The sequence below is a fragment of the Oryctolagus cuniculus genome, chromosome X (genome assembly GCF_051225735.1).
Source record: "Oryctolagus cuniculus isolate XC-2025 breed Fujian yellow rabbit chromosome X, ASM5122573v1, whole genome shotgun sequence".
NCBI lineage: Eukaryota > Metazoa > Chordata > Mammalia > Lagomorpha > Leporidae > Oryctolagus > Oryctolagus cuniculus.
In genome coordinates, this window is record NC_142888.1 from 37,775,978 (window position 1) to 37,803,548 (window position 27,571).

The following is a 27,571-nucleotide window of genomic DNA, read 5'->3' on the forward strand; positions in this document are numbered from 1 at the left end:
GTTCCAATTATGGCTCATTTACAAGTGTGGAGAACAGATCCAGCTGACATTTGTTGGGAACTGTAAATCAAGAGGTAACACAATTTGGTTAGTTTTCTAAGGTCAGCAAAATCTATAAGACTACATTTTGTAAATCCGCTGAATTATATTTGGTAAATGAAGAACCACTTTAAGCCATACGATTGCAGTGACTACAACAGCATTTTAATAAGATAGCATACTCATTTAACACAGCCTTTATTTTCTGTTTGAAAACAAAATTTCCAGGAAACAAAACAAAATACAATGGCTGGGTTACAAATGAAATAAAAATCACAGTTTCAAAGAACCAAGATAAAACAATTGCTGAAAGGCAGATCACTTGGTTTACCCCCGCCAAAAAAGCCAAAAACCAAAAAACAAACACAACAACAACAACAAAAAGAACCCAAAGTTAATGTCAGAAATGATTAAAATGAAGGTTAACAACATTCTATATAATGCTACATTCCCCAAGTAAGAAAGGAGAGTTCACATATACAACTAAATGTTAAGAGTAGAGAAGTGGCTGCAATTCTGCATACTTCATAGTAAATTATGCATGAAAGTTTATTAACTGCATAAACTTCCTGAGTGGCTCCCATGCGGCGCTAGGTCTACATGCTTAATGTTCATATCAAACAAATTACAGCTGTAAGTGATTGAGCATGACAGACCTTGAACAACTGCACTTTCCGATTCGTCATTGTATCTGCTGAGGGTATGTTCCGGACCACAAATCTAATCTCAAATCTGAAGTTACAAACAAAAAAGAAATGCAATTTCCCACCCCTGCTCCCCCAAAAAAGGCAAACTAGAAGGAAGATAAGCACGCATTTAGGAGTTTATTTTACACTGGCACTTTCTTTTTTTTTTTTCTCAGAGCCCAGTTTCTCTCTTCCCTTCTTGCTTGACTTTTAGCCTTTTGGTTAGAGGTTCCTTTGTTGTTGTTGTTGTTGTTCTTTTTTAATTGAAACCTTCCAGAATGGCAGCTATTGGTTTGTACACTCTGCCAGCTATCTAACCTGAAAATAACTTTAGTGTAACCTAGCTACTGTCCAGGTCCCTGCATAGGTTAACTGTCAAGGTCCCTGACCAGTGCTTGTGTTCATCCTTCACATACAAAGCCTATTTCCTGGATGACCTGAAAACATTTGGCTCCATGACAAATTTCATCCTAATCTCACTTCAAAGAATTTTAACAAGCTTGAGTGTCATCAGTTCACAATCTCAATTGGTTAATTTAAAAAGTTTGTCAAGCCTAGAATTACATTTACCAAATCAAAGGCCTTTTGACACACACACACACACACACACACACACACACCTTTTCTGGTTCATCTTCTAAACAAAAGGGGGGAAAACAAGTCCCCAGTAAACTACAGATTAAAAAATAATCTAGACAATGGCCTGTACACCATCTGAAATAGATCAAGTTTTTCTGAACTGAACAGAAGATGAATTAACTGATGGCAAATATACCTCAGGATTGTAATTAGGCCTGATGACCAAAATACAGTATTTAATAATATTCCATATGCTGCAGTTTTTGTTGTACAGTAAACATGTGAAACAAGGAACATCTGGTTACAAACATTCGCTGATTGTTCAGGAGGAAAAGGAATGCATCATTTCCATGACTCAGAAGAGACAGCAAAGAAAGATAATGTCTCCATTAACTTTAGAGACTAGATACATTGTTATATAAAACACCCTTACCATCAACCGCAGTTCAACTTAAATGCATTCAGACATTGTAAGGTAACAAAATTATCAATGCAAATACTTAGCAGTATGCTAATATGTTGAATGACAAGCCATTGTTGTAGGATTTGTAAAATACTTCACTGTGGTAGTTAAAGCAATTTCAACCCATAGCCCTTTAGGCACACAGACAAGAAATGCGTCTCTAATAAAGAATGCAAAGTTACAGGCACTGGGCTAATTTAGGTACTTTCTCACCATCTGTCAATTTTACAACCGACTCCTACAATTAACTCTTATATTGCCACCAGTTAGATTTATTTCTCTGTTCTCTATCCTCAAATCCCAAAGCTTATTTCACATAGGCACAGGGCTCTTGTCATTTAAACACAGACTGGTGGCAGAGTTGATGGTTCCTTTCTTCTCCAAACTCATAGTTTGTGCTGGGACAAAGAGGCAGGCCAGATGTATAATCTGAAAGAATACTGAGAATCAAGGCAAAAAAGCAAGTTTCACAGGCAGTGTTTACTTGTGCACCCAAAATAGCACTGAAAACGAGGTAGATTAAAAAAAAGTAATTGGACTGGAATTAAATCTGGGGTTCTAAAATGATATATCCCATCAGTGTACATAACACTCTACACTCAATCCAAAAATCACAGCGGAAAAGTGCCTTTTAAACTTTCACAGATAATTTTGCTGTCAAACCATTGGAATTCATGCTGGCTAGAAAACTGGCAAGGAAGAGATGAAAAACAGAATGGATATTTGTTATATTACAGCAAATTACCTTAAATAGAGATTCAAGACTGCTACAAATATACACAGGGTTATTTTCATTAGATTTACACCAATACTGGTTTCATAGTCGTATGATGTTAACACCCAACTTCACAGACATAGCAGCAGGTACATCATGATGAGATGCTCACATTGCCACATATGGAGATACAGTACTATTCATCAGACTTGCACTTTGAGAAGTAAACATGGTGGCTGGACATAGACTATGTCCCAAATAAACTTTACAAGCACGATGGTTACGTACAACCTTTATCTGTTCTACAAGAAGGAAAATGAAAAGGACAGGTTTGTGTGTTTTTTGAAAACAGGTAGAAGGCCCTTTTATATATATATATAGTAGGCTCTTGGTTAAGTAAGAAGGGAGCTTCTGAGCTTCATGTTAAGAGTTAATTAGTTCTGGGAGGAAGCGTACCTCAGGCAAGGATGAAAACAGCACTATTATATGATTTATCAAAATTATGAAATAATGCAAAACCCCTAGATAGAAAACTAGTCAATTTATAGTCAAAGTGACTATAATTTGAATCAAACATGTAAGTATGGGAGAAAATAATTCAACTAAAACCCCACAGCAATGTGAATAACATTGTTTTCTTCACTTCTGCACAAACCCATTTTCTTCTGTATTTTAAAATTTACACATATGTTACATATACATAAGGTATACATAGCACATGTGTTAACCTGGCCACTGCAGTCAGCATGGAGACAGCAGTATGTTATTCACCACCTTTAACCTTTAGAAGATTACTTTTCTTTCCAGCAAAAACCTGAAAAGATTCTAAATATTACAAGGCACTGCCAGAGTCTGCAGGCAAACAAGAATGATGAACTATATGTAAAACAGAGTTGGTGACACAATGCAGGACATAAGATATAGAGCAGCCATTAATTAAATGTGTATGTTATCCATGGAGCTTTTTTCATCCTGGGGTACACAGCTTTAAAATACTGTGACAAGAGAAGAAGGGGGTCATAAAACCTGCAGTATTTTCCCTTTCTTGGTTGTATGTTTCAATGTAATTCCACAAAGCCAACTCTTTTAACAAAATATGGGCAATTTTAAAGAACTATGGATTTTAGGAGCATTGTTTTTGTACACATTGGAAAAACTGCAATTAGACTAATGCATCTGCATTAGACTAATGCAATCACTTCAACTTTGCAAACCAATATTCTAGAAGAAATTTGAAGAATCTGTACATGAGTTTTGCAAAGACTCATTTATACTAGATCATGTTCTATTAAAAAAAAATGGGCTGTCATCAACAGCAATTCTCAAAATGCTGCCCTAGATGCCCCAAATGATAGTGACAGAATCTTTGTGATGATAGGTGTTATCCTCAGGTAAGCAATGTAATACACATATTTTGAAAAAGGGTACTGAAATGTCATAAAATAGACTGTGCAGAAAAAAAAAAGTATACCCATTAAGTTTTCCTCTACCTGGCAAGCCCATGGGGTACGATGGTATGATTTTTAGACAAATATTGAGAAAAATCTGTTAACAGAAATGTTAGGTGACAATCTGGAATGTTTACCAGGAGATAGAATTCTTAATTAGGTAAACACACTAGAAATGACCTTGAAATCTTGAGTGGAAAGTAAACAGTTTGTATATGTATACTTGATAGTTGATAAATACCATTGAAGAATTCTATTTGGGTTTCACAGACTGAGCATTGGGTAACCCTGTGACCAGCCTTTAAGATTATTATAGTTAACCTTCTTAAAAACCAAAGGAGTACATTTTCAAATTGCCTCCCCTCCTTGTAAAACTGGATAAAACCCAGTAAAGTGCAACTTGACAGTGATCTCTCTCAGATTCTAAAGAGGCTGCCAAACTCATCTAAGATCTAAAATTATCTAAGCTGCTATAGATACTAGTAAGAAATTACAACTAAGAAATGGTAACCCAAAAAAATGCTAAGGGCAACTTAAATAGTATCCTTCTAGGGTCTACTATCTCACTGCAGGACAGGGTATGCCCCACATTTTAGAACCCTGTAAAGCCAGTGTTTCATGTGTAAGTATCAAGTAAATTTCACTTCAGAAGAATGGATCAACAAGAGGTGTAACTTCAATCCCCTTGGTTAGGAACACAAGAATTTTTGTCCAATGAGATTTGTAACAGCTGCAAAATATCCCTTGCAAAAGAATGCAAGCCAAACCAATACCTCTCAGATGCTCAAAACCAAAGTAGTGTGCACATGAGAAGCAAGGAGATAGCTGCTTTGAATTATTACCAAAATCCAAATGCAGCTACAGTATCTGAAGTATCAAGGAACTGGTACAGTTCTGTTTTTTCCTTTCCCTCCGCCTCACTCAAAACAAATTCACTCATGCTGCTGTGACGAGGGGAAGAAAATCACATTACAAAGGGCTCATGTTCTGTGTGGGTTGACAAAGTTAATTCTAATTTTATACAGCAAAAATCTTCCTGCAGCAAGTTACCCTGCCTTCTGTGAAAGGTAAACCTAAGATAAACATGTGAAGAATCCCCTAAGACTCCGGCTGTTGGAGAGTCTCACTTTCATCTACAATTGGGGAGAATCAATCTGAATACTTTTTTTAAAGAAAAGTAGTATCCAGCTGCAGACTGCAGCAGTAAAAATAGGGGCTTCTCAGCAATGCACGGACAGTGTCCTGGAAATGGAGACGCTCAAGCTGAGCTTATGAAAGCATTCTGAACGGTTATTTTTTAAAAATCAAGTATCAAAGAGGATAGGATTCAAAGTGAAAAAACACTTCTGTGTGCAGTGTTCTATGTGCAAGCTGCACATTTCTACAGAAAGATGAGCTGTATCAAATACCACACTAGAATGAAAAGAAAAATACAGTTGAAAGTAAACTCATATGAAGGAAAATATAGCAGAACCCAAGAGGAAGAAATTTTACTATCTTAGGTGTCCTGAAAATAATCTGGAAAAAAATCTCCCTTTTCTGCATTATTTACTCTAATTCACTTGGGCCCAGGAGGGATTGCAGCTGGATTCTGCACTGCTGAAGTTGTAAATGGCTGCAAATTCATCCCTGGTGGGAATGGTCCCCCAGATTGAGTAGGAATTACCACAGACTGTTGTGGGGCTCCCGAAATTCCTACCCACTGTATAGGATACCCTGTCCCCCCCACAGCATTATACTGGCAAACATGGGGCATTCCATATGATGATAATGGCCCAGCAAATGAAGGGAGTGAGAGTCCTTGTGGCAAGGAAGTTGGGACAGCTCCACGGATTTGGGACAGAGAAGAAATCCATGTTGATGTGTAGCCCATAGTAGATGGAGTATTCTACCAAAAACAAAAATAAAAACAAAAGATCAGTTTATTTGCTTTTACCAATCTGTATTCCTTCCTATTCTTTTGGGCTTACTATTTCCATTGTTACTATGAGTCATTGCCATTTATTGGAGCATCTTTCTGTGTGCTAAGGATAACTGCAGGCCTTATTTCATTTCATCTTCATAACTATCCCACCTGATAGGGTAGTCATTTTCAGATGAAGAAATGGAAACTCAGAACTAGTCAACTACCCAACACCACTAAGCAAGTTAATAGTGATGTGGGGGATTTGAACAGAGTTCCAGCTAACTCCAAGGCCAGTATTAAATCCCTGCTTGGGTTTTAGATCCTCCCCACTTTCCTCATGCTAGTGCTTACTCTTCTATTTGTATTTCTTTCTGTTCGTCCTGCCATTCTCTATTACATAATTCTTTGGAGATATAGGAGCATGATTTATTGTGGCAAAGGGGAAAGGACCTGAGATATAGCAGGTGCTCAGTAACTTTCTTAAAGTCTAACATTTCTCTTCTATTCTTAGAAAGTGAAACTGACAAGAGTGAGCCAATTTTTGGCAATATTGAGAAAATGCTAGTATATTTCTACCTAACTTGTCATTCTGTATTGTGATTATTTATATTTATGGAGATTATATGAAATCTCATGCACATAAGAGAGCTTACTGTCAATCCCAAATGCTTAGTTATTCTAAATTTAATTGTCAAGCTAAAACTGAACTTTCAACTAAACTTGAGTTAGAAACTCTCACCTTAGGGTAACATTTTTCACTTCAATAAAAATGAGCAACAGTATCCCATGAGGAAGAAAACATTTATTTAAAGTTCAAAAAATTTCTTTTTCATATCACGGTTTTCCTTATATTAAAGCAAAATTAAGTACTTATGATTCAAAACAGCACATATAGTATGATCATATTTTTAAAAGTTATTTCCATGCTTTCATATAGAGTCATGGTATTTCAAACAATGTTTATCTAAAGTTAGTGACAACTATTTCTGGGTGGTGGGATTTGAGGGTGGTATTTTTAACTTTGTACTTTTCTGCAGGCTAAATCCTATAATGAGTATTATCATTCCATAAACAATGGTAACACAGTTCTTATTTTCTAAAAATAGACTGAATTAGAAACAGGTTAGAAATCTCTTGGGTCTCTCAAAGGTTATCTCTGATTCAAATGTGCAATCCCAAAACACAATGTCTGCTCATGTTCCCCAAAGTGTTGACTGGCAAACTGGAATGATATCCAGTTATATGATCTAGAAACATAGCCTTGGTACCTCCCTTCCTGCATACATTCATTCTATCACCAAATCGTGTCCATTACTTTCACTTAAAACATTTCTTGGAATCCTTTCACTTCTCTTCAACCCAAACTTTCCCTGATCTGTAATACTAACTCTTAACTACCCTACCAACATCTACCCTTAACCCTCCAAAATTCCTTTCTTCTTGCTTCAGAGTGATCTAAAAAAAAAAAAAAAAAAAAAAAAAAAAAAAAAAAAAAGTCAGATCATGCCAATCTTAAGGCTTCAATGGCTGTCCATCTTTTTAAAAATGAAGACAAAGTTAGGTATCATCACCACTTTTAAGGTCCTATCTACCTCCTTAAACTCATTATGTATCACCTCCTTCTTGCTGAACTGGTCAACATTCAGTCTCTTCATATTCCCTACCTCATACAGTCCTTCTCCATATGCTCTTCATTCTGCTTGGAATCATAGTCTCTCCCCTTTCACCTAGTAACTCCTACTCATTCTTCAGATCTCTGCTCAACCACAACTTTCTCAGGGAAGCCATCCTTGATTTCTCTTATTAGGTCAAATTTCCCTTAATGTATGGTATCCTATATCTTTTATGGTTCTTATTACAGCTGCAATTTTATATTTATTTATATCTAACTATACATATTATAAATCCCATGTGGACAGGGATAATACTTGTTTATACCCACCAAACCCATGTACAGTAGAAGGCTTACTCAGTAACGGGTTTGGTATATAAATTTTGTACACACAAACATTTCTAAGTAAGGCTATAGAACAGTAACATGTAAGAACATTAGTGGGACAGGCTTTCCACACACATAGTCAACTGAACCTAAAAATATAAAATAGTTAACCACGTATAACATACCGACTATGTAACTAACACCTGTAAAGATAAAGATTTATAGGTGTGGTTTCATTTAATCCTCCCAGTAATGCTGTAAGGCAGGTTATTATTCCTGCTTGAAAGATACGAAAACTGAGGCATAAGGAGATACATGACTTATCTAAATCATGCAACTAGTAAATGACTGAGCTGAGCTGAGAATAGTATGGCTGTTAAAAGACCATCACCACTTTTAATCATACACCATTTTCTACTCATACTTTGTCCAAACATTCTCCATAAACCATCTCCTGATTAGTCAACAAATGTCTCCACACAGATCTACTCTGAGGGTCTTTTACTGGCAGTACAAATATTTACATCTTGAAATTTGCCTCTAAGGACTTCCCATTTTTACAATGGTGAGACTATCTGTATATAAATCAGTACCAAGAATAAGATAAACACACAGAGCCTCCAAGTAGATACACTGCTGACTGGTTTGGGAAATCTAGGCTTTTGAATGTTTTTACACAATATTAACCGTAAGTATAGTTTCCAACAGTCTTTGCCAAACAATAGTCAGTGACTGCATATGTACATACATGTACACAAACATAACACACACTGCACACTCTCAAATCGTTTTGAATTATGAGGGTTCATATTCTAAGCCTTGATTTATATTTCATAGGTCTACTCATTTTGAAAAAGTGTTATTTACTTGAAAAATTCAAGCAAAACTATCAAATAAAATAAGGCCCAAATTCCACCATCCAGCATATTGTTCATGGACTTTTATATTTCTCCATGTATATAAATATATCTAATGTATATAATTTTGCATAAATTACATTATACGATATATGCTGTTCCGTAAACCTGCCTTCTTTCCACTCCAGAATTGTGGACAATTTTCTACATTTCTGTTGTAAGTATACCTGATTAAGGCCACACATAATAAGTAGTCACTGTATCTACAAACTTAAGATACTTCTTACAACAGTCTAGCTTAAATAGCTTTACAAGTCTTTTTCATGATTAACAAATAAGACACCTTTTTGGTTTTAAAAATATTGATGCATAACATAGGATAAATTTTTCTCAAAACCCAAACTCTTCTTGTACCACAGGACTGAATTAACCCTCACTCCAAAGGCTTTCTTCATTGACATTTGATGGGGTTCTCTTTAGATAGTCTAAAATCAGGATCAGCAAATTACAGCTCTTCATAAATCAAGTTTTAATGGAAAAAAGTCATGCCCATTTATTGACATATTGTCTATGGCTGCTTTTGTGCTATAACAGCAGAGTTGAGTAGTTATAACAGTACAGCTTGAAAAACCCAAAATATTTAGTAACCGGCACCTTCTCAGAAAAAGTTTTCTGATTCCTTGTTGGGAAGATAATTTTCCAAGACATAACAAATCTGGACATGGACAAAATTCTTTGTTATCAAATCATACCACTTTCTCATAGTACTATAACCATAGTACCAATTATTATTTTTATGGTTTCAGTTCTCAAAAAATAAAAAAAAATTGGGTATAAACAACTTACTTCATATACTCTGTTCCAGTTTTCTGTCTCTAATTTCTGTTGGCTCTGTTTAAGTTGGTTTAAACTTGGCTTAGTAAGAGAACTTCCTACTGTTTCCTTTGTCCAGTCATCCACCAGCTTGTGTAAGTCATCTGTGAACATCCCTTTTTTACTGGCTGGAGATTGCTGGCATGTTACTGTATTACTCTCCACACATGGTGGATCTATAAGAAAAAACCAGGAAAACCATGAAAAAACATTGAGAAATATGTAACTCTTCTTTGGCCAACAATGCAGTTGTATTTATAATGGAAGACCACACATGGGGTACAGATTAGGGTAACCAGACATTCTAGTTTACCTGGACAGTCTTGGTTTAAAGCTGTTGTCCTGGAGCACCCCTTTGACTCCCAAAAGTTTCTTTTTGTTAATTTGGATAGTAAATTATATGGTTACCTTAGGTATAAATCAAGTACAATAAACACTATCTCCAAAAACACCAGTATAAACTCTAATCGTTATCTCAGCTTCTTCTCAGGTAGATACTTAGAAGGGCTAATAAAGGATTACAGAATGTGAAAATGTAAAGAACCTGAGAAGTCTAGTCCAAACCACTTGTTTCTTAATGGAGAAGCAAGGCCCAGAAAAACTAAATTGACATGCCTGAGTTCTTGCAACTGGTTATAGCAGAGCCAGGCCTGGAACTCTAGTGCCCAAAGACTCTATCTTTTCAATATACCAGGCTGCCTCTCAACAAGCTTCAGAAAACTGGAATCTCATTTTATTTTATCACTATTATTTCTGCCTATGATTATAATTAAAAGAGAATGTGTATCTAGAATAGCAGAAATGAGGACACGGATGGCTTGATGAAGAGCCTCATCAGTTCTGGAACGTACTATGTTCAAATAAATGAAAGAAATCAATTACAGAGGACTCCATTGGTGCAGTTTCCTAATCTGAACATCACACTACCTTTAAATGATAACTTAATACTATTATCCATACTTACTAAATCATTCTCATAGAAAAGATTCATATGGTTCCAATTCCTCTGATTTACAAGCCACTTAGAGTGGGTCTAAAATTAATGTTAGAAAATATGGTTGTGAAATTTAAGCATAATAACATGTGCAGAAATTTAAACAAGCACATGAAATTTTCTTGTACATTTTATGGTACATTTTTCCATATTATATAATTTTATTTAATTTACTACTATTATTTTATTTCATATTATCCAGTCATGAAAATACAGAAAATGTTAAAGATAATGCAAGATGCTTCCATATTAAGATTTTTGAAAGCTTTCTCATTCACTCCTCTCTCTCTCTTCCTTGAAATGTACAACAGGCTTGTGATACAGGCACAGCAAGTAGTATTCTATTTTATAGATGAGGAAATGGGCACCTAGAAGGTAAACAACTGGAGTTATATGCTAGGGCTAGAATCTATTTTCACTGTTGGGTCAGAGTGCTTTCCATGGTATCATGTCAATCCATGTAATAAGCTGGGAAATAGATGAGGAAAATACTTAGTAAGGAGGAACATAACAATTTCTTTTTTAAAAAATAGATCTTTATTTTTTATTTTATTTTTAAAAGATTTATGTATTTATTTGAAAGGCAGAATTACAGAGAGGCAGGAGCAGAGAGAGAGAGAGAGAGGGAGAGAGAGAGAACTTTCATCTGCTGGTTCACTCCATAAATGGCTGCAATGACTGGAGCTGGGCTGATCTGAAGCCAGGAGCTTCTTTTGGGTCTCCCACGTGGATGCAGGGGACCAAGGACTTGGGCCATCTTCCACTGTTTTCCCAGGTGCATTAGCAGGGAGCTGCACTGGAAGTGGAGCAGCCAAGACTTAAACAGGTGCCCATATGGGATGCTGGCACTGCAGGTGGCAGCTTTACCTGCTATACCACAGCACTGGCCCAAACACAACAATTTCAATGATGACTGATGCATAGTCAGTCTCTAAGAACCTACTGAAAGTTCAGAATCAAGGAAATTGATTATTATATTAAATGGAAACAGTGAAAATTGCTAGCTTAATGAATTAACTGGAACATACACAACAGTTTTATAATATTTACTAATTTGAGGTAACCATGATGTATGAAAATGACATACCATATTGTTGGAATTGCTATTTTTCTAAGGCTTTTAAAATTCCGAGACATACATGTCAGTGTATAATACAGATGTCATTTTTTCTTGCTATCCCTCTGTACATTAATTTAATCCGCAGTCAACTCCAGTAAGAGAACAAATAGTACAACAAAGTTAGGGAGGGCAGACTCCAGAGTTAAAACCTTGATAGATGGTGTTCTTGCCCTGGAAAGATGTCTGGCAGGGAGGATGGAAAGGAAAAGAAAGCTTGGCATCCCAGTGGCAGCAGTTTTGCCACCCAGCTTCTCTCAGTAATATTTTTGTGCTCAATTCCTTCAGCTCCTAAAATATCTATTGCCAAGAAGTAGATTTAAATGTCATTCATTTAAGAAAATTTCTGGGGGCTTGGCAATATGGTACAGCAGGTTCAGCTGCCATATGTAATGCCAGCAATCCCATATCAGAGTGACAGTTTTGAGTCCCAGCTGCTCTGTTTCTGATCCTTCTCCCTGCTAATGTACTTGGGAAGGCAGTGCAAGATGGCCCAAGTACTTGGATCCCTGCAACCCACATGGGAGATGTGGATGGAGGTCAGGGCTCCCAGCTTTGGTCCTGGCCCAGCCCCAGCTGTTGTAGCCATTTGGGGAGTGAACTAACAGATGGAAGATCTCTTTCTTTCTCTGTCTCTCCTTCTCTTTGGCCCTCTGCCTTTCAAATAAATAAAATAAACCTTAAAAATAAAAATTTCTACATTAAGGAAAAACACAATGCCAATACTCTTCTTGTGTACAACTCTGGTGGAACAAGTTATCTGAATACTCCGTTGGTAGTCAGTGGTAACTGCTGCCTGAGCGGCACAAGAGCCAAAAATCTAACAAACCAAAACAAGCATTTAAATGAAATGGGTTGGGGTAGTACCACTCCTAAGTAGGCAACAGAAGGTTCTACTCAGTTGTACAGACGCACACTCCTCCAAAGTTACCAAGAATAGTGTGCTATATGAAATGAAAAATGCTATTTGAATGTGACTCAGTGCCTCACTAGGCTTTACATTTGACAGGAACACTTAATTACTGATTTTATTTAGAAGCTATTCATATCACACTATAAAAGACCACTTAAAGTTCATAAATCAGAAAGCCCCTATCAATACACATTAAAATAAATAGTCTACAAATATCATTTATGATTGGTAACAGTAACATTATGTATTAACTTCAAAGGTGCTCTTTAGTATGCATTTCTTACTGATAAAAATTAAATAAAACCAGAGTTCAGTTCTTGGTGCTCTGTTTAGTTCTTTCTGCTAAGATATACCTACATTCAAATAGTTTCAGAGTTTGCCTCACTACAAATGTTTCCATCTCTTATCTTAAACCTTGATATCTCTCTTCAATCCCAATTTTACAACCAATTCCAAAATGCATTTCTCTACTTGATGGCAATAAATCATTCCAATACAATACAGAGTCAAACTTATCATGGTCACAGCATAATAATCCACCTAAAAGTTGTATTCCTGTTAAAGATACCACATTTTCTACAAACCACCTACACTCAGACCCTCTGAACCTCTACTGCCCCCTGCTACCCTGCAACACACACACCCACACAGATAGAGTCTACAACCACATGACAGAAAATTATCAAATACAACATCTCTTATCTATTTTCATATCCATAATTTCTTAAGCTCATTATCATCTTGTACATGGACTACTATAATTTTAACGATCTAAATGGATTCACTCCTTGGCTATCACCACTATACTCATATTCTTCATACTACCACCTGATTAATATCGATTAAATGCTGTTTTTGACCCTGCAAGACATTGGCACAGGCAAAGAGTTCTTGGAAAAGACCCAGAGGCACAGGTGATCAAAGCCAAAACTGACAAATAGGAATATATCAAATTGAGAAGCTTCTGTACTGTAAAAGAAACACTCAGGAAAGTGAAGAGGCAACCAACAGAATGGGAGAAATTATTTGTAGAATGTGTAATTGATAAAGGATTAATAACCAGAATATATAAAGAGATTAAGAAACTCAACAACAAAGCAAACAACCCAATTAAGAAATGGGCAAAGAGACATCTTTCTTTATTTCTTTTTTTTTTTTTTTTGGACAGGCAGAGTTAGACAGTGAGAGAGACAAAGGTCTTCTTTCCATTGGTTCACCCCCCAAATGGCTGCTACGGCTGGTGTGCTGCACCAATCCGAAGCCAGGAGCCAGGTGCCTCCTTCTGGCAAAGAGACATTTTTCAAAAGAGGAAATCCAAATGGCCAACAGACACATGAAAAAATGTTCAGGATCAAGGCCAGTGCCATGGTTCACGCCTCCACCTGCGGCGCCGGCATCCCATATGGGCACCGGGTTCTAGTCCCGGCTGTTCCTCTTCCAGTCCAACTCTCTGCTGTGGCCCGGGAGGGCAGTGGGGGATGGCCCAAGTGCTTTGGGCCTCTGCACCTGCATGGGAGACCAGGAAGAAGCACCTGGCTCCTGGCTTTGGATCAGTGCAGCGCCAACTGTGGCAGCCATTTGGGGAGTGAACCAACAGAAGAAAACCTTTCTCTCTTTCTCTCTCACTGTCTGTAACTCTATCTGTCAAATAAATAAATGAAATCTTTAAAAAAAATGTTCAGGATCACTAGCCATTAGGGAAATGCAAATCAAAACCACAATGAGGCCAAACCTCACCCCCATTAGAATGGCTTTCATAGAAAAATTAACAAACAACAAATGCTGGTGAGGATGTGGGGGAAAAGGTACCCTAATCCACTCCTGGTGGGAATGTAAACTGACATAGCTGCTGTGGAAGACAATATGGAGATTCCTCAGAAATCTGAATATAGACATAGTAAGTCTATGACCCTGCCATCCCACTGCTAGGAATTCATCCAAGGGAAATGAAATTAGCATATGAAAGAGTTACCTGTACTCCCATGTTTACTGCAGCTCAATTCACAATAGCTAAGACATGTAATAAACCTAAATATCCATAAACTGAAGACTAGATAAAGAAATTATGGGATATGTACACTACAGAATACAACACCATGGTAAAAAAAAAAAAGAAATCCTGTCATTTGCAACAAAATGGATGAAACTGGAAAACATCATACTTAGTGAAATAAGCCAGTCCCAAAGGGACAAATACTGTGAAAACTAACAGAGCACCTAAAAGGCAATCTGTAGAAGCGAAATCGACACTTAGAGAGCAATGACTTTGAACAGTCCTTGTCTTGACTGTTGAGGCACAGTTTTTTTTTTTTCATACTATTTGTTGAATACTTTACTAAACACAGTGTTAATAATTTAAAAATGCTGTTTTTGGAAGGTTATCCCCCATGTTCAAAAAAGTCTCAATCTCTTAATGTAACACAACAGTGGGTTTTGAACATTTTTAGGTGACAAAGTCCTTGGAAATCACAGTTGGTTGTGCAGAACAAATACATTATCTTATTTATTTTTATTATCCTTAAACAAACATATATCATTTATTAAGCTAAAACATGTAATTGTGTTATGTCAGATACAGTATCTTAAACCAAACACTAGCACAGATAAGCTGTGGCTGCTTTCAAAAGTTTTTTTTTAAAGTATGAAAGAAAAACTCTCTAGTGTAAACTCTCCATTTCACCAACTGTTACATTGTCTTTTATCCAAATAAATCTTGAATCTTACCATCTGCATGCCTTTATCTCATGCAATTCTACCTATTGACATTACAGTACTCTTCCTACTGCATCTAATCAATTTTAATCCTGCCCACTTATCTTTCTCAAATCCTACCTCTACAGGAAGCATTCTCACGCCACTATCATCTTTGACTATCTTCCACTTGGTCCTCTCAACTCACTGCAGACACAATTTATGACACCGTTAGGCAATGCAGTATAATAGCTATGAGTCAAGGTTTTGGAGTCAGAAAGATATAGACTCCCTCACTGAGATCCTAGGGAAGTAGCTCAACCTCACTACATTAGTCTCCTTACCTGTAAGAGACAAACACTAATACCAACCTACCTTACAGAATTGTTTTGGGAATTAAGAACATAGGAAACATGTTTATGTTCAGAGTTCCCCAAGCCACCAACACATTCAGTGATTTGCTAAAAGTTCTCATAGAACTCAGCATACAGTTGTATTCATGGCTAAGGTTTATCACAGAAGACTGTGAAGGAAAAAGGGTAAGAATCTAAAGAAATTCATGGGGCTAGTGTTGTGGTACAGCGGGGTAAGCCTCCACTTGGAAAGCCTACATCCCATTTCAGAGTGCCAATTCTAAACTCTAACTACTACACTTCTGATCCAGCTTCCTGCTAATGTGTCTAGGAAGGGAGCAGAAGATGGCTCAAGTAGATGGGCCCTGCCACTCATGCTTCGCTGGCTCCTGGCTTCAGCTTGGGCAGCCTCAGCCATGGTGGCCCACTGCGGGAGTAAACCAGCAGATGGAAGATCTCATTCATTCATATTCTCTCTCTCCCTCTCTAATACATATATTAAAAAAGAAATTCATGCATACACTTCCTTCTGTATACTCCCTCCCTATTCTGAAGGGACAGACTTGAACATGCTATTTTCCCTAGCAACAAAAATTGCAGCAACAGGTGTACAAGTATCTAACCCGGGAAGCTCATTAGACTTGGCACCCAGGGTTTTCACTGGGGGCTGATCACAGAGGCACATACCAAAATTCCGGACTCTCAGAAGGAAAACAGGTGTTCAGCATAAGTCACACTATCTGTACCAATAAAGTAGGCCAAGTGAACTACTATTCAATTAGACAACAGAGAGAAAGCAAGCTCTCACACACCAGCCAATGGCCAACCTTGCAAGCAGGCCCTTTCTAAAGATAGCAGCCTCATTCTTTTTATGTTAAGTATTCCCCACAATTTGGCACAGTGCTCATGTTATAAAGTATTTGGCACAGCGCTCATGTTATAAAGTAACTACAAACACACACATTGTAAATAATATTATATTGTAATCCCATGCAGCAACTCATGTTTCTCACAAAACAGGTACAGTTGTGGGCAGGGAAGGATGGATGTGATTTCCGCATACGTTACAGCAGTGCTTCTTAAAATGTGTTCTGTGAAAAATGGGCTCTCTGATAAAACTGTCTGGGAAATGTTGTATATTATTTCCTTTATGGAAATTCTCACTTATAAGAAACTATTTTTTTAATTACTGAATCCAGTATTTCCCATTTGACCATGAAACACCTATGATTTCCTTACTGATAGTTTATGAAATGCTGGGCCAAGTCCAACAAATGTTTCTACAAACCCATGACAAATGGGAAAAAATACAGTATATCAGAAGCTTTGAAAGAAAGCTATTAATACTAAAGATTGGAAATCACTAGAATAGCCTGATCTTTGTAAATTTGGTCTTGAGTTTTAAAAAGAAAAACAAAAATAATTTAGTTCCCATTAGAGAAGAATTATTTTTATGTTGACTTTGGTTTGGAACAGGTGGAAACACTTTAATAAACAAGTTAAATTAACAAAAGTACAATACTAAGATACTCCCTTCCCACCTACAAAAATAAAATAGAGGCTGGGGTTGTGCTACAATTGGTTAAGCCACTGCTTACAATGCCAGCATCCCTTAAGAGAGTGCTGTTTCAAGTCCCAGTTGCTCAGGTTCTGATTCAGCTTCAGCCTAATGTTCCTGGGAAGGCAGTGGAAGATGGCTCAAGTACTTGGGTCCCTGACACCCATGTGAGAGACCTGGATGGACTTCTTGGTTCCTGGCTTCCACCTGTCCCAGACCTGGCTGTTGTGGCCATGTAGGGGAGAGAACCAGCAGATGGAAGATTTATCTTTTCTTCTTCTCTTCCTTCCCCCTGCCTTTCAAATAAATAAATAAATAAATAAATAAATAAAATCAATCTTTAAAAAGGAATTCCAGCTTCCAGCATGACAGAATGAGGAGGCTAACAAATCTTCTGTTCCCTCAAAAGCAATCATAAAATTGGGAACAATTCCAAATAGCCACTTTAGCACTCTACAATTTGCCCAAAGGCATGTAACATAATAAAAAAAAAGATTTCTTCATGAAAACTACTGAGCTTCAGGTAAGAACTATGCAAGCTGTAGTGATTTTGTACTGAGCTACTACCTTCACCCCTACCCAGCTGTGTTGTCCAACAATTCTACTAAGGCAGGGCAAGCCGAGAAAACAGTACTGCTACTGCTCTTGCTATGCCTGGGGATTCACTTGACTTGGAGCTTTAGAAGCAAGGGCTCCATTAACCTGAGGTTAACAGGGAAATCTAGGATGTAAGACAGCCACAGGGTGCTTGATAAATTTTCCACTAGCTCAGAATGACTGGAAGAATGTCCCATGCACAGCAGAGACTGGAGGGCTAAAAGCACACACACACATATAACTGACTGATGGAGCCTGGACATACAAAGAGGAGGCATGAAAGCTACTGCAGGAAAATAAAAGCTGGGTCAGAACATACGAGACCTGAAGTTTGAATGAACTTCTGTGCCCACACACAGAGCCATCAGCAGAGAGTAGAAGCCTTTCAGCCTTGCGGTTTTTTTCCAAATGTGACCTATAAGGGAACTTTGAGCACTAAGCAATGGAGACATAGGGGGCACTTCTAGGAAGCCAGGTTTAAAATAAAAAATGAGGAAAACTGAGCAGAGACATCAGTGGTTGCAGACAGACAGACTTGGCATATTTGCCATAAAAGATGGACAGAATGCAGGGAACAGCTATGTGAGAATTCCAATAGAAAATAGTGCTGACTAGGGACTAAGACCACAGAAGCCCCATTAAAATAACATTAAGTCTACTATGTTGTCCTATCTGTTAGCCTATGACTAACTTAAAAGTGAGTATTGGGGCATTCAACGAGAAAGATCTATAGAGGAGATTCTCTACTTCTAGCTTGAGAAATGGAAAAGGGAATTGGAAACATTTATGCAAAAATACATAAATTCTGTCATTTTTTCCTTCTTTTCTCCATATTCCTCACCCTAGCCCACAAGAAATCCTATGATGCCAAGTTAAAAGCCACAGTGGAAGCTTATAGAAGCCAAACTCTGGGGGAAGGGACCCCTCCTCTCCAATTAGTGAACCTATAGTCCTATGAGGATGAGAACATCATTGTTGCTTTTCTGCTTTCTCTAATCTTCCAAAACTTGGCCCTAGGCAAGGGTACACTGGTGAAAAGACACACCAGCCCAGAGAAACTAAAATTCTAACTTTCTGGTTGAGGAATTAAAAAAGCCACAAGGAGTCCAAAAGTAATAGGGATATTGCAGGGAGGGAAGGACTGAGGAATGTTGTTTTTGAACTCCTGGGTTCCTCACTGAGCTGTACATGCATGACTATGATCCTATTCGGTACACTGAAGACATGGGAACTAAAAAATAGACAACAGTCCAGGACTGAAACAGATCAGGACCACTGGGAGGTCCACAGTGACACAGATCCAAAGAGTATTGCCAAGGTTATGAAACTAAGTTGACATTGTAACAACAGTCCATGGAAGGCTGATCTTTCCATAACCAAAAACATCAATATTATACATAGAATTTAAAAAACACACTGGAGTCTCAAAACACAATATTTTAAATGTCCAGGATGTAATCCAATATGACAAAGAACCAGGGCCATTTCAACTCATGGGTAAAGACAATAAACAGATACCAATGTCAACATGATACAGATGTTGGAATAAACTGACAGAATTTAAAATAGCTATTATAAAAATGGTAAAGTAAGTAATCATGAAACCTGTAACTAGTAACAAAACAGAAACTCTCAGGAAATAAATAAAGGACATAAAAGATACAAATGGAACTTTGGAGCCAAAGAATACAACAACCAAAATAAAAATAAAATTCCCTTGTTGGGCTCAATGGCAGAAGACAGGGGGTAGAAACTTCAATTAGAAGAACAGAGAAAGGAAAGCCTAAAAAATAAACTTGAACAGAAATTAAGGGATCTGTGGGATAATAACAAAAGGTCTAAGAGTTGTGTCATCAGATTGTCAAAAGGAGATTAAAAAGCAGTACAAGAAAAAATTGAAGAAATATTAGATGAAAACTTGCCTAATTTTACAAAGGGCATAGACTTACATATTCAAGGAGTTCAATAAATCCCAAACAGGAAAGTCGTGCTCATGTTTAGTAATTGGTGAAGTGGAAAGAAAAAAGCTGCTAAAATTTAAAGAGAAGGAAAAACTTGTGAAAGCAACCAGTGAAAGACAATACATTTCATAACGGAAAAAAGGCTCAAATTATTACAGCTTTTTATCACAAACCACAGAAGCCAGAAGAAGTGGCATAATATTTAGAAAATGATGACATAAATGTCAATCTAGAATTCCATGTATGGTAAAAATATCCTTTAGGATGATTGGTGAAAAAAATTTTTCAGATTAAAACGAAAGAGAGCTGCTCTAAAATAAGGCTAAAGAAATCTAAAGAAATATTGTCACACAGGGAAACAATACCAGTAGGAAAGATGGAAAAGCAGTGTATTTATCTGCTGTTATGAAACTCCAGCAAAAGCAAAAAGTGTAATTCTATATGATCAAGTTTTCCATATATGGAGATGGAATACATAAGACAATTATAAAGAGAGGGTAGAGAGACCTACATAGATATAAGGTTTGTACATTGTACTTGAAATGGTAAAACATGAATGTTTAAGTAGATTGGAAAGTTAATTGTATAAATTGCAAATCCTAGATCGACCACGAAAACTATACAAGAAGATATAGACAAAATAGGATAAATTAAAATGAAATACTAAAATATACTAAAATAAGCCAAATGAAAGCAGGAAAGGCTAACAAAAGACTAAAAAACAGGTGCTGGCACTGTGGCTTGGGGGGTAAGCCGCTGCCTGCAGTGCTGGCATCCCATATGGGTGCTGGTTCAGTCCCAGCTGCTCCACTTCCGATCCAGCTTTCTGCTATGGTCTGGGAAAGCAGTAGAAGATGGCCCAAGTCTTTGGGCCCCTGAGCCCATGTGAGAGACCTGGAAGAAGCTCCTGGCTCCTGGCTTGGGATCAGCTCAGCTCTGGCTGTTGTGGCCACTTGGGGAGTGAACCAGTGGATGGAAGACCTCCCTCTCCCTATATGTAATTCTACCTTTCAAATAAATAAATAAAAGAATCAAAAACAGGGGCAAGCATCATGGCACAACAAATTAAGCTGCCGCTTGGGACAACTGAATCTCATGTTAGACTGCCTTTTTGAATCCTGGCTTCATAGCTACTGATTCAATTTCCTGCTAATGCTCCTTGGAGGCATCAGCAGATGATGGCCTAAGTGCTGGAGTTCCTGCCACCATTTGGAAGATCTGGATGGAGTTCCTGGCTCCTGGCTCCTAACTTTGTCCAGATCCAGCCTTAGCTGTTACAGGCATTTGGGGAGTGACCCAGTAGATGGAAGATACCTCTTTCTCTCTTCATGTCTCTTCCTCTGTCACTCTGTCTTACAAATAATTAGACATATTTCAAAAATGAAAAACAGAAAAACAAGTGGGTGTTTGGTTTAGTGATTATGACAGCGCTTGCAATGTCCACACCTCATATCAGAGTGCCTGGGTTTGAGTCCCAGTTCTTCTTCTGATTCCAGCTTCCTGCTAGTGGACCGCGGGAGGCAGGTAATGACAGTTCACATCCTTGTGCCTCTGCCACCCACATGGGAGACCTAGATTAAATTCCTGGCTCCTGGCTTTAGCATGGTGCAGCACTGGTCATTGTAGGTATCTGAGGTGTGAACCAGCAGATGGGAGATCTCTCCCCCCCCACCAACTTTGAAATAAATGAATGAAGAATATTTTTAAAAAAGCCAGAAAAAAACACAAACATGGTAGACCAAAATCCAAACTTATTGATAGTTACATCAAATGGCTTTAAAAAACTGAAAGATTATCACAATAGGTTAAAAAATGACCATGGCTGTTGGCAGGAAACTCACTTGAAATATAAGTAGGCTAAAACTGAAGTGAAACAGATATACCATGTACCCATTAATCAAAAAAAGACAAAATGGGTATTTTACTGTCAGACAAAGTAGACATCAAAGCAAACAGAAATACCAGGGGTAGAGAGGATACTACATAATGAATAAATGGTTGATTCACTAAGAAGATATATCACTAAATGTGTATGCAGCTAACAAAAGAACTTCAAAACACATGGAGGCTAAAATGGACAAAAGTGAAAGAAAGACAAATACACAATTAGAGTTGTAATGTTCTATATTCTTTTCTTAGTCAACTAAAATATCAGTGAACAGTATAAGTGAGCATGAATATAGAATAATTGAACAAAACCATCAAACTTCTAGATCTAAAGATATAGAACAATCTATTCAACAAAAGTAGGATATACAGATTTTCAAGTACACATGGAATATTCACCAAGAAAGATCACATGGTGGGTCATAAAACAAACCTTTACAAATTGAGGAGAATTGACTTGGGAAAGCAGCAGGTAGTGATCCAAATATTTGGGCCCCTGCCACCCATGTGGGAGTCATGGATGGAGTGCCTGGCTCCTACCTTCCGCCTTGCCCAGCCCTAGCCACTGAGGCCATCTAGGGAGTGAACTACCCTATGGAAGATTTCTGTTTCTGTCCGTCTTTATGTCTGTCTGTCTGTCTCTCTCTCTAACTCTGCTTTTCAATTAAATATTAAATAAATCTCAAAAAACTAAATTACAAATTAGTAACACAACGATTAAGAGAAAAATCTCTAAACACCTGGAAATTAAACACACCACCAAACAAAATGAATAAAAGAATAAGTCTCAAGGAAAATTAGAAAACATTTTGGAAATACACATATGTATGTATATATGTATTTATAAATGAGAATATAACATATCAGAACTTATGGCATGCTATAGAACAAAAAGAGTAAATTTTAATGTATAAAAATATTTTAAAAATTATAGCTCATGGGATCCCAGGATAGAATGCATTTGCCAATATGCACAGAATATTTTAGCACAGAGAGTACTACTTAATGTATGTAAATTTTAAAAATCTCAGAGGAGGTAAGGGAATCTCAAAATGGAATAAAGAATGGGACAAAAGAACCTAGCCATACTGGAAATCTGACACAACCTTATTTAAGGGGATAGGGGAACAGATGTTGAACTATGTATCTTCAGAAATGAGTGGTACCTGTAATACTAAAGGTAAAACAAAGTTTTCATAATCACTGTATTCTAGTTGATAAAGGTGTTTCTCACTAGAGTATGCGTTAACAATTCTAAAATTACTATACCTACAATGAGGTCTTTAAATAGTTCATGGAAAATGTGTGTTATGAAAAAGTTATGCTTGCATTTCAATTTTTTTTGAACCAAAGAAACTTATTTTTAAATTTGTTTTCCCATGAACTCTTCACAATATCTATATATTTCCTTATCTGTCATCCTTAAGGGCCTAGAAGTAGTAATATCTCAAGTATCCACATCTTTGTTTTAAGACCATCCTGCAATAGAAGAATTTAAGGTTACTTATGTCAACAGCTGCTTCCAGGGTGGGGATAGGAAATATGCAAGATGAGCCTGAAGCATCTTATACTACCACAAAGTAAGAAAATATTCAAAAACCAAATTCTACAAAATACCTAGACTTGAGGGGAAGATAGCTAAAAAAAAAAAAGGGGGGGGGGGTGAGTGCAATCTCAGGGAAGAGTTAGGGAGAAAACAGGAGAGGAAATTCCATGCAAATTAGACACTGTGGACCCATGTGGAGGGTGTGGACTTGCACAACTCAGGACCCTAGCAGCCAAGAGACTTTTTGAGTGATATGAGACCAGACTGCAATTGCCCAAGCCACAACCCATAAAGCTGCAGGAAGAGCCTGGCATGACTCCGGCTTGGAGCCCTGTGGGGAACAGTGCACCTGCCAACCTAGAGGGAAAAAAGGGGCACATCTCTTGCCCTGACCAGTTAGTACCAGCATCCTGTAACTAGCTGAGAGAGAGCAGGTGCCATTTTGCACATATGTAACAGCTGCACCAGCTTGTGTCCGTGCGCTCAGCAAACAGCAGAGAGCAGACGCCTGAGTCTGGCTGGCAGAACTGACAGGGGGCTGGGTGCTATTTGACAGAGCTATTTGACACTATAGACCAAATAGACCTAATGGATATCCAAAGAACTCTGCATCATGCAGGTGCAGAATACACATTCTTCTCAGCAGTGCACTGACCTTCTCTAGGATATACCACATACTAGGAAGAGAGGAAATCACAGCAAATTCAAAACAATCCAAATCATACCGCACATCTCTGACCAAACTGAATGAAGCTGGAAATCAACAACTCAAGAATCTCTAGAACATATGCAAACACATGGAGACTGAACAACATGATCCTGAATGAACAGTGTGTCACTGAAGAAATCAAAAGTGAAATCAAATTTCTGGAAACAAATGAAGACTGCAATACAACATATCAAATTTTATGGGATACAGTAAAAGCAGTGTTAAGAGGAAAGTTTATATCAACTGGTACCTAAATCAAGAAAATGGAAATGCACCAAAGAAATGAGAAACAATGCATTGCAGCAAACCAAACACAAAACTAGTAGGAGAAGAGAATTAATTAAAATTAGAGAAGAAATACACAAAATTGAAACAAAAAATACAAAATATCAGTGAAACAAAGAGCTTGTTTTTTGAAAAAAAGGCCCAACTGTGTGTCAAAGGGGGGAGAAGACCCAAATCAATAAAATTAGAGATCAAAAAGGAAATATAATAACAGACATTACAGAAATAAAAAGAATCATCAAAAATTACTACAGAGCTGGCGCCGTGGCTCACTAGGCTAATCCTCCGCCTTGCGGCACCGGCACACCGGGTTCTAGTCCCAGTCGGGGCACCAGATTCTGTCCCGGTTGCCACTCTTCCAGGCCAGCTCTCTGCTGTGGCCAGGGAGTGCAGTGTAGGATGGCCCAAGAGCTTGGGCCCTGCACCCCATGGGAGACCAGGATAAGTACCTGGCTCCTGCCATCGGATCAGCGTGGTGTGCCGGCCGCAGCGCGCTGGCCATTGGAGGGTGAACCAACGGCAAAGGAAGACCTTTCTCTCTGTCTCTCTCTCTCACTGTCCACTCTGCCTGTCCAAAAAAAAAAAAAAAATTACTACGGAGAGCCGTATGCAACAAACTGGGAAACCTAGGAAAAATTGGTAGATTTCTGGACACATAAGACCTACCTAAATTGAGCCTTGAAGGCATAGAAAACCTAAACAGACCAATAACCAAGACAGAAATTGAATAAGTAATAAAGACCCTCCAAACAAAGAAAAGCCCAGGACTGGATGGCTTCACTACAGAATTCTACCAAACATTTAAGGAAGAATTAACTCCAATTATTCTCAAGCTATTCAAAACAACTGAAAAGGAGGGAATCTTCCCAAACTCCTATGAAGCCAGCATCACCTTAATCCCCTAAACCTGAAAAAGATACAACAGAGAAAGAGAACTACAGACCAAGTTCCCTGATGAACATAGACATAAATATCCTCAAAATACTAGCCAACACATCAGAAAGATCACTCACCCAGACCAAACTGAATTCATCCCTCATATGCAGGGATTGTTCAACATACACAAATCAATCAATGTGATACATCACATTAATAAAGTGAAGAACAAAAACCATATGATTTTCTCAACAGATGCAGAGAAAGCGTTTGATAACATACAACACCCTTTCATGATGAAATCTTTAAGCAAATCGTGTATAGAAGGAACATTTCTCAACATAGTCAAGGCAATCTATGACAAACCCATGGCTAGCATCCTACTGAATGGGCAAAAGTTGGAAGCATTCCCACCAAGAACCAGAACCAGACAAGGATACTCACTTTCACCATTGCTATTCAATAGTCCTGGATGTTTTAGCCAGAGCCATTAGGCAAGGAAAAGAAATCAAAGGGATACAAATTGGGAAGGAAGAAGTCAAAATATCCCTACTGGCAGATCATATGATTCTATACATAGGGGATCCAAAAAACTCCACTAAGGGACTACTGGAACTCATAGAAGAATTTGGTAAATTGGCAGGATATAAAATCAACACACAAAAATCAATAGCCTTTGTATACACAGACAATGCCACATACGACAAAGAACTTCTAAGATCAATCCCATTCACAATATCTATAAAAAATCAAGTATCTGGGAATGAATTTAACCAAAGATGTCAAAGATCTCTATGATGAGAATTACAAAAACATTAAAGAAAGATAGAAAACATAAAATGGAAAAATCTTCCATTGCATGTTCCATTCTATGTTCATGGATTTGAAGAATCAATATCATCAAAATGTCCATACTACCTAAACCAATTTACAGATTCAATGCTATACCAATCAAAATACCAATGACATTCTTCTCAGATCTAGAAACAAATGATGCTGAAATTCATATGAAAACACAGGAGACCCTGAATAGCTAAAGCAATCTTATACAACAAAAACAAAACCGTAGGCATCACAATACCAGATTTCAAAACATACTACAGGGCAGTTATAGTCAAAATAACCTGATATTGCTACAAAACAGATGGATAGACCAAAGGAACAGAACAGAAATGCCAGAAATCAATCCAACCATCTACAACCAACTTATCTGTGACAAAGGAACTAAAATTAATTCCTAGAGCAAGAACAGTCTCTTCAGTAAATGGTGCTAGGAAAACTCAAAATGGATTAAAGATCTAAATATATGACCCAATACCATCAAATTATTAGAAAGCCTTGGGGAAACCCTGAAAGACACTGGCATAGGCAAAGAGTTCTTGGAAAACACCCCAGAGGCACAGGCAATCAAAGCCAAAATTGACAAATAGAATTAGATCAAATTGAGAAGTTTCTGCACTGCATAAGAAACAGGAAAGTGAAGAGGCAATCGACAGAATGGGAGAAATTATTTGCAGAATATGCAATTGATAAAGGATTAATAACAAGAATATATAAAGAGATCAAGAAACTCAACAACAACTAAACAAACAATCCAGTTAAGAAATGGGCAAAGGACTTAAACAGACATTTTTCAAAAGAGGAATCCTAAATGGCCAACAGACACATGAGAAAATGCTCAGGATCACTAGCTGTCAGGGAAATGCAAGTCAAAACCACAATGAGGTTTCACCCCCCCCCCCTTAGAATGGCTTTCATACAAAAATTAACAGATGTGCAGAAAAAGGGACCTTACCACTGTTGGTGGGAGTGTAAACTGGTACAGCCACTGTGGAAGACAGTATGGAGATACCTCAGAAATCTGAATATAGACCTACCATTTGATCCAGCCATCCCACTCCTGGGAATATACCCAATCAAAAGAAATCAGCATATGAAAGAGTTATCTGTACGCCCATGTTTATTGCAGCTCAATTCACAATAGCTAAGATATGGAACCAACCCAAATGTCCATCAATGGAAGACTAGATAAAGAAATTATGAGATACGTATACCATAGAATATTATGTAGCGGTAAAAAAAGTGAAATCCTGTCATTTGCAACAAAATGGATGGAAAAGGAAAACAAACTTAGTAAAATATGCCAGTCCCAAAGGGACAAATACCATATGATCTCCTTGATCTGTGATAACTAATAGAGGACCTAAGAGGCAAGCTATAGAAGTGAAATTGACACTTTGCGATGCAATGATTTTGAAAAGTCCTTGTCTTGACTGTTGAGGAGCAGGGTTTTTTTCCTATTATTTGTTGAACTCTCTACTTAGTATAGAGTTAATCATATGTGTATATAGTTAATTGAAAATAGATATTGGTAGAAAGAATGGGAATGGAAGGATGGGGAAGAAGGGTGGAAGGGCAGGTATAGTGGGAAGAATCCCTATGTTCCTAAAGTTGTATTTATGAAATGTCTAAGTTTATTTTCCTTAAATAAAAGGTTTCTGGGGGGACAAAAACCTAACAAATACTTATGAAAATTGTTAGTATCACCAAAAATAAGGGAAATCTGATGAACTATTAAA

General features: G+C 37.5%; 1 protein-coding gene across 7 annotated transcripts in view; it reads right to left on the reverse strand.

The window, feature by feature from the left end:
* Positions 1–220: 220 nt before the first annotated feature.
* Positions 221–27,571, reverse strand: part of WNK3 (WNK lysine deficient protein kinase 3) — a 174,193-nt gene continuing 146,842 nt past the window's right edge. For all 7 annotated transcript variants that reach the window (XM_051827130.3, XM_089324536.1, XM_089324537.1 and 4 more), the window contains 2 exons: positions 9,479–9,681; positions 221–5,818 (listed from right to left, as the gene is read on the reverse strand). In XM_051827130.3, the coding sequence (XP_051683090.1) occupies positions 5,489–5,818; positions 9,479–9,681 (533 nt within the window). In that variant the 3' untranslated portion in view covers positions 221–5,488. The remainder of the gene's footprint in view (positions 5,819–9,478; positions 9,682–27,571) is intronic.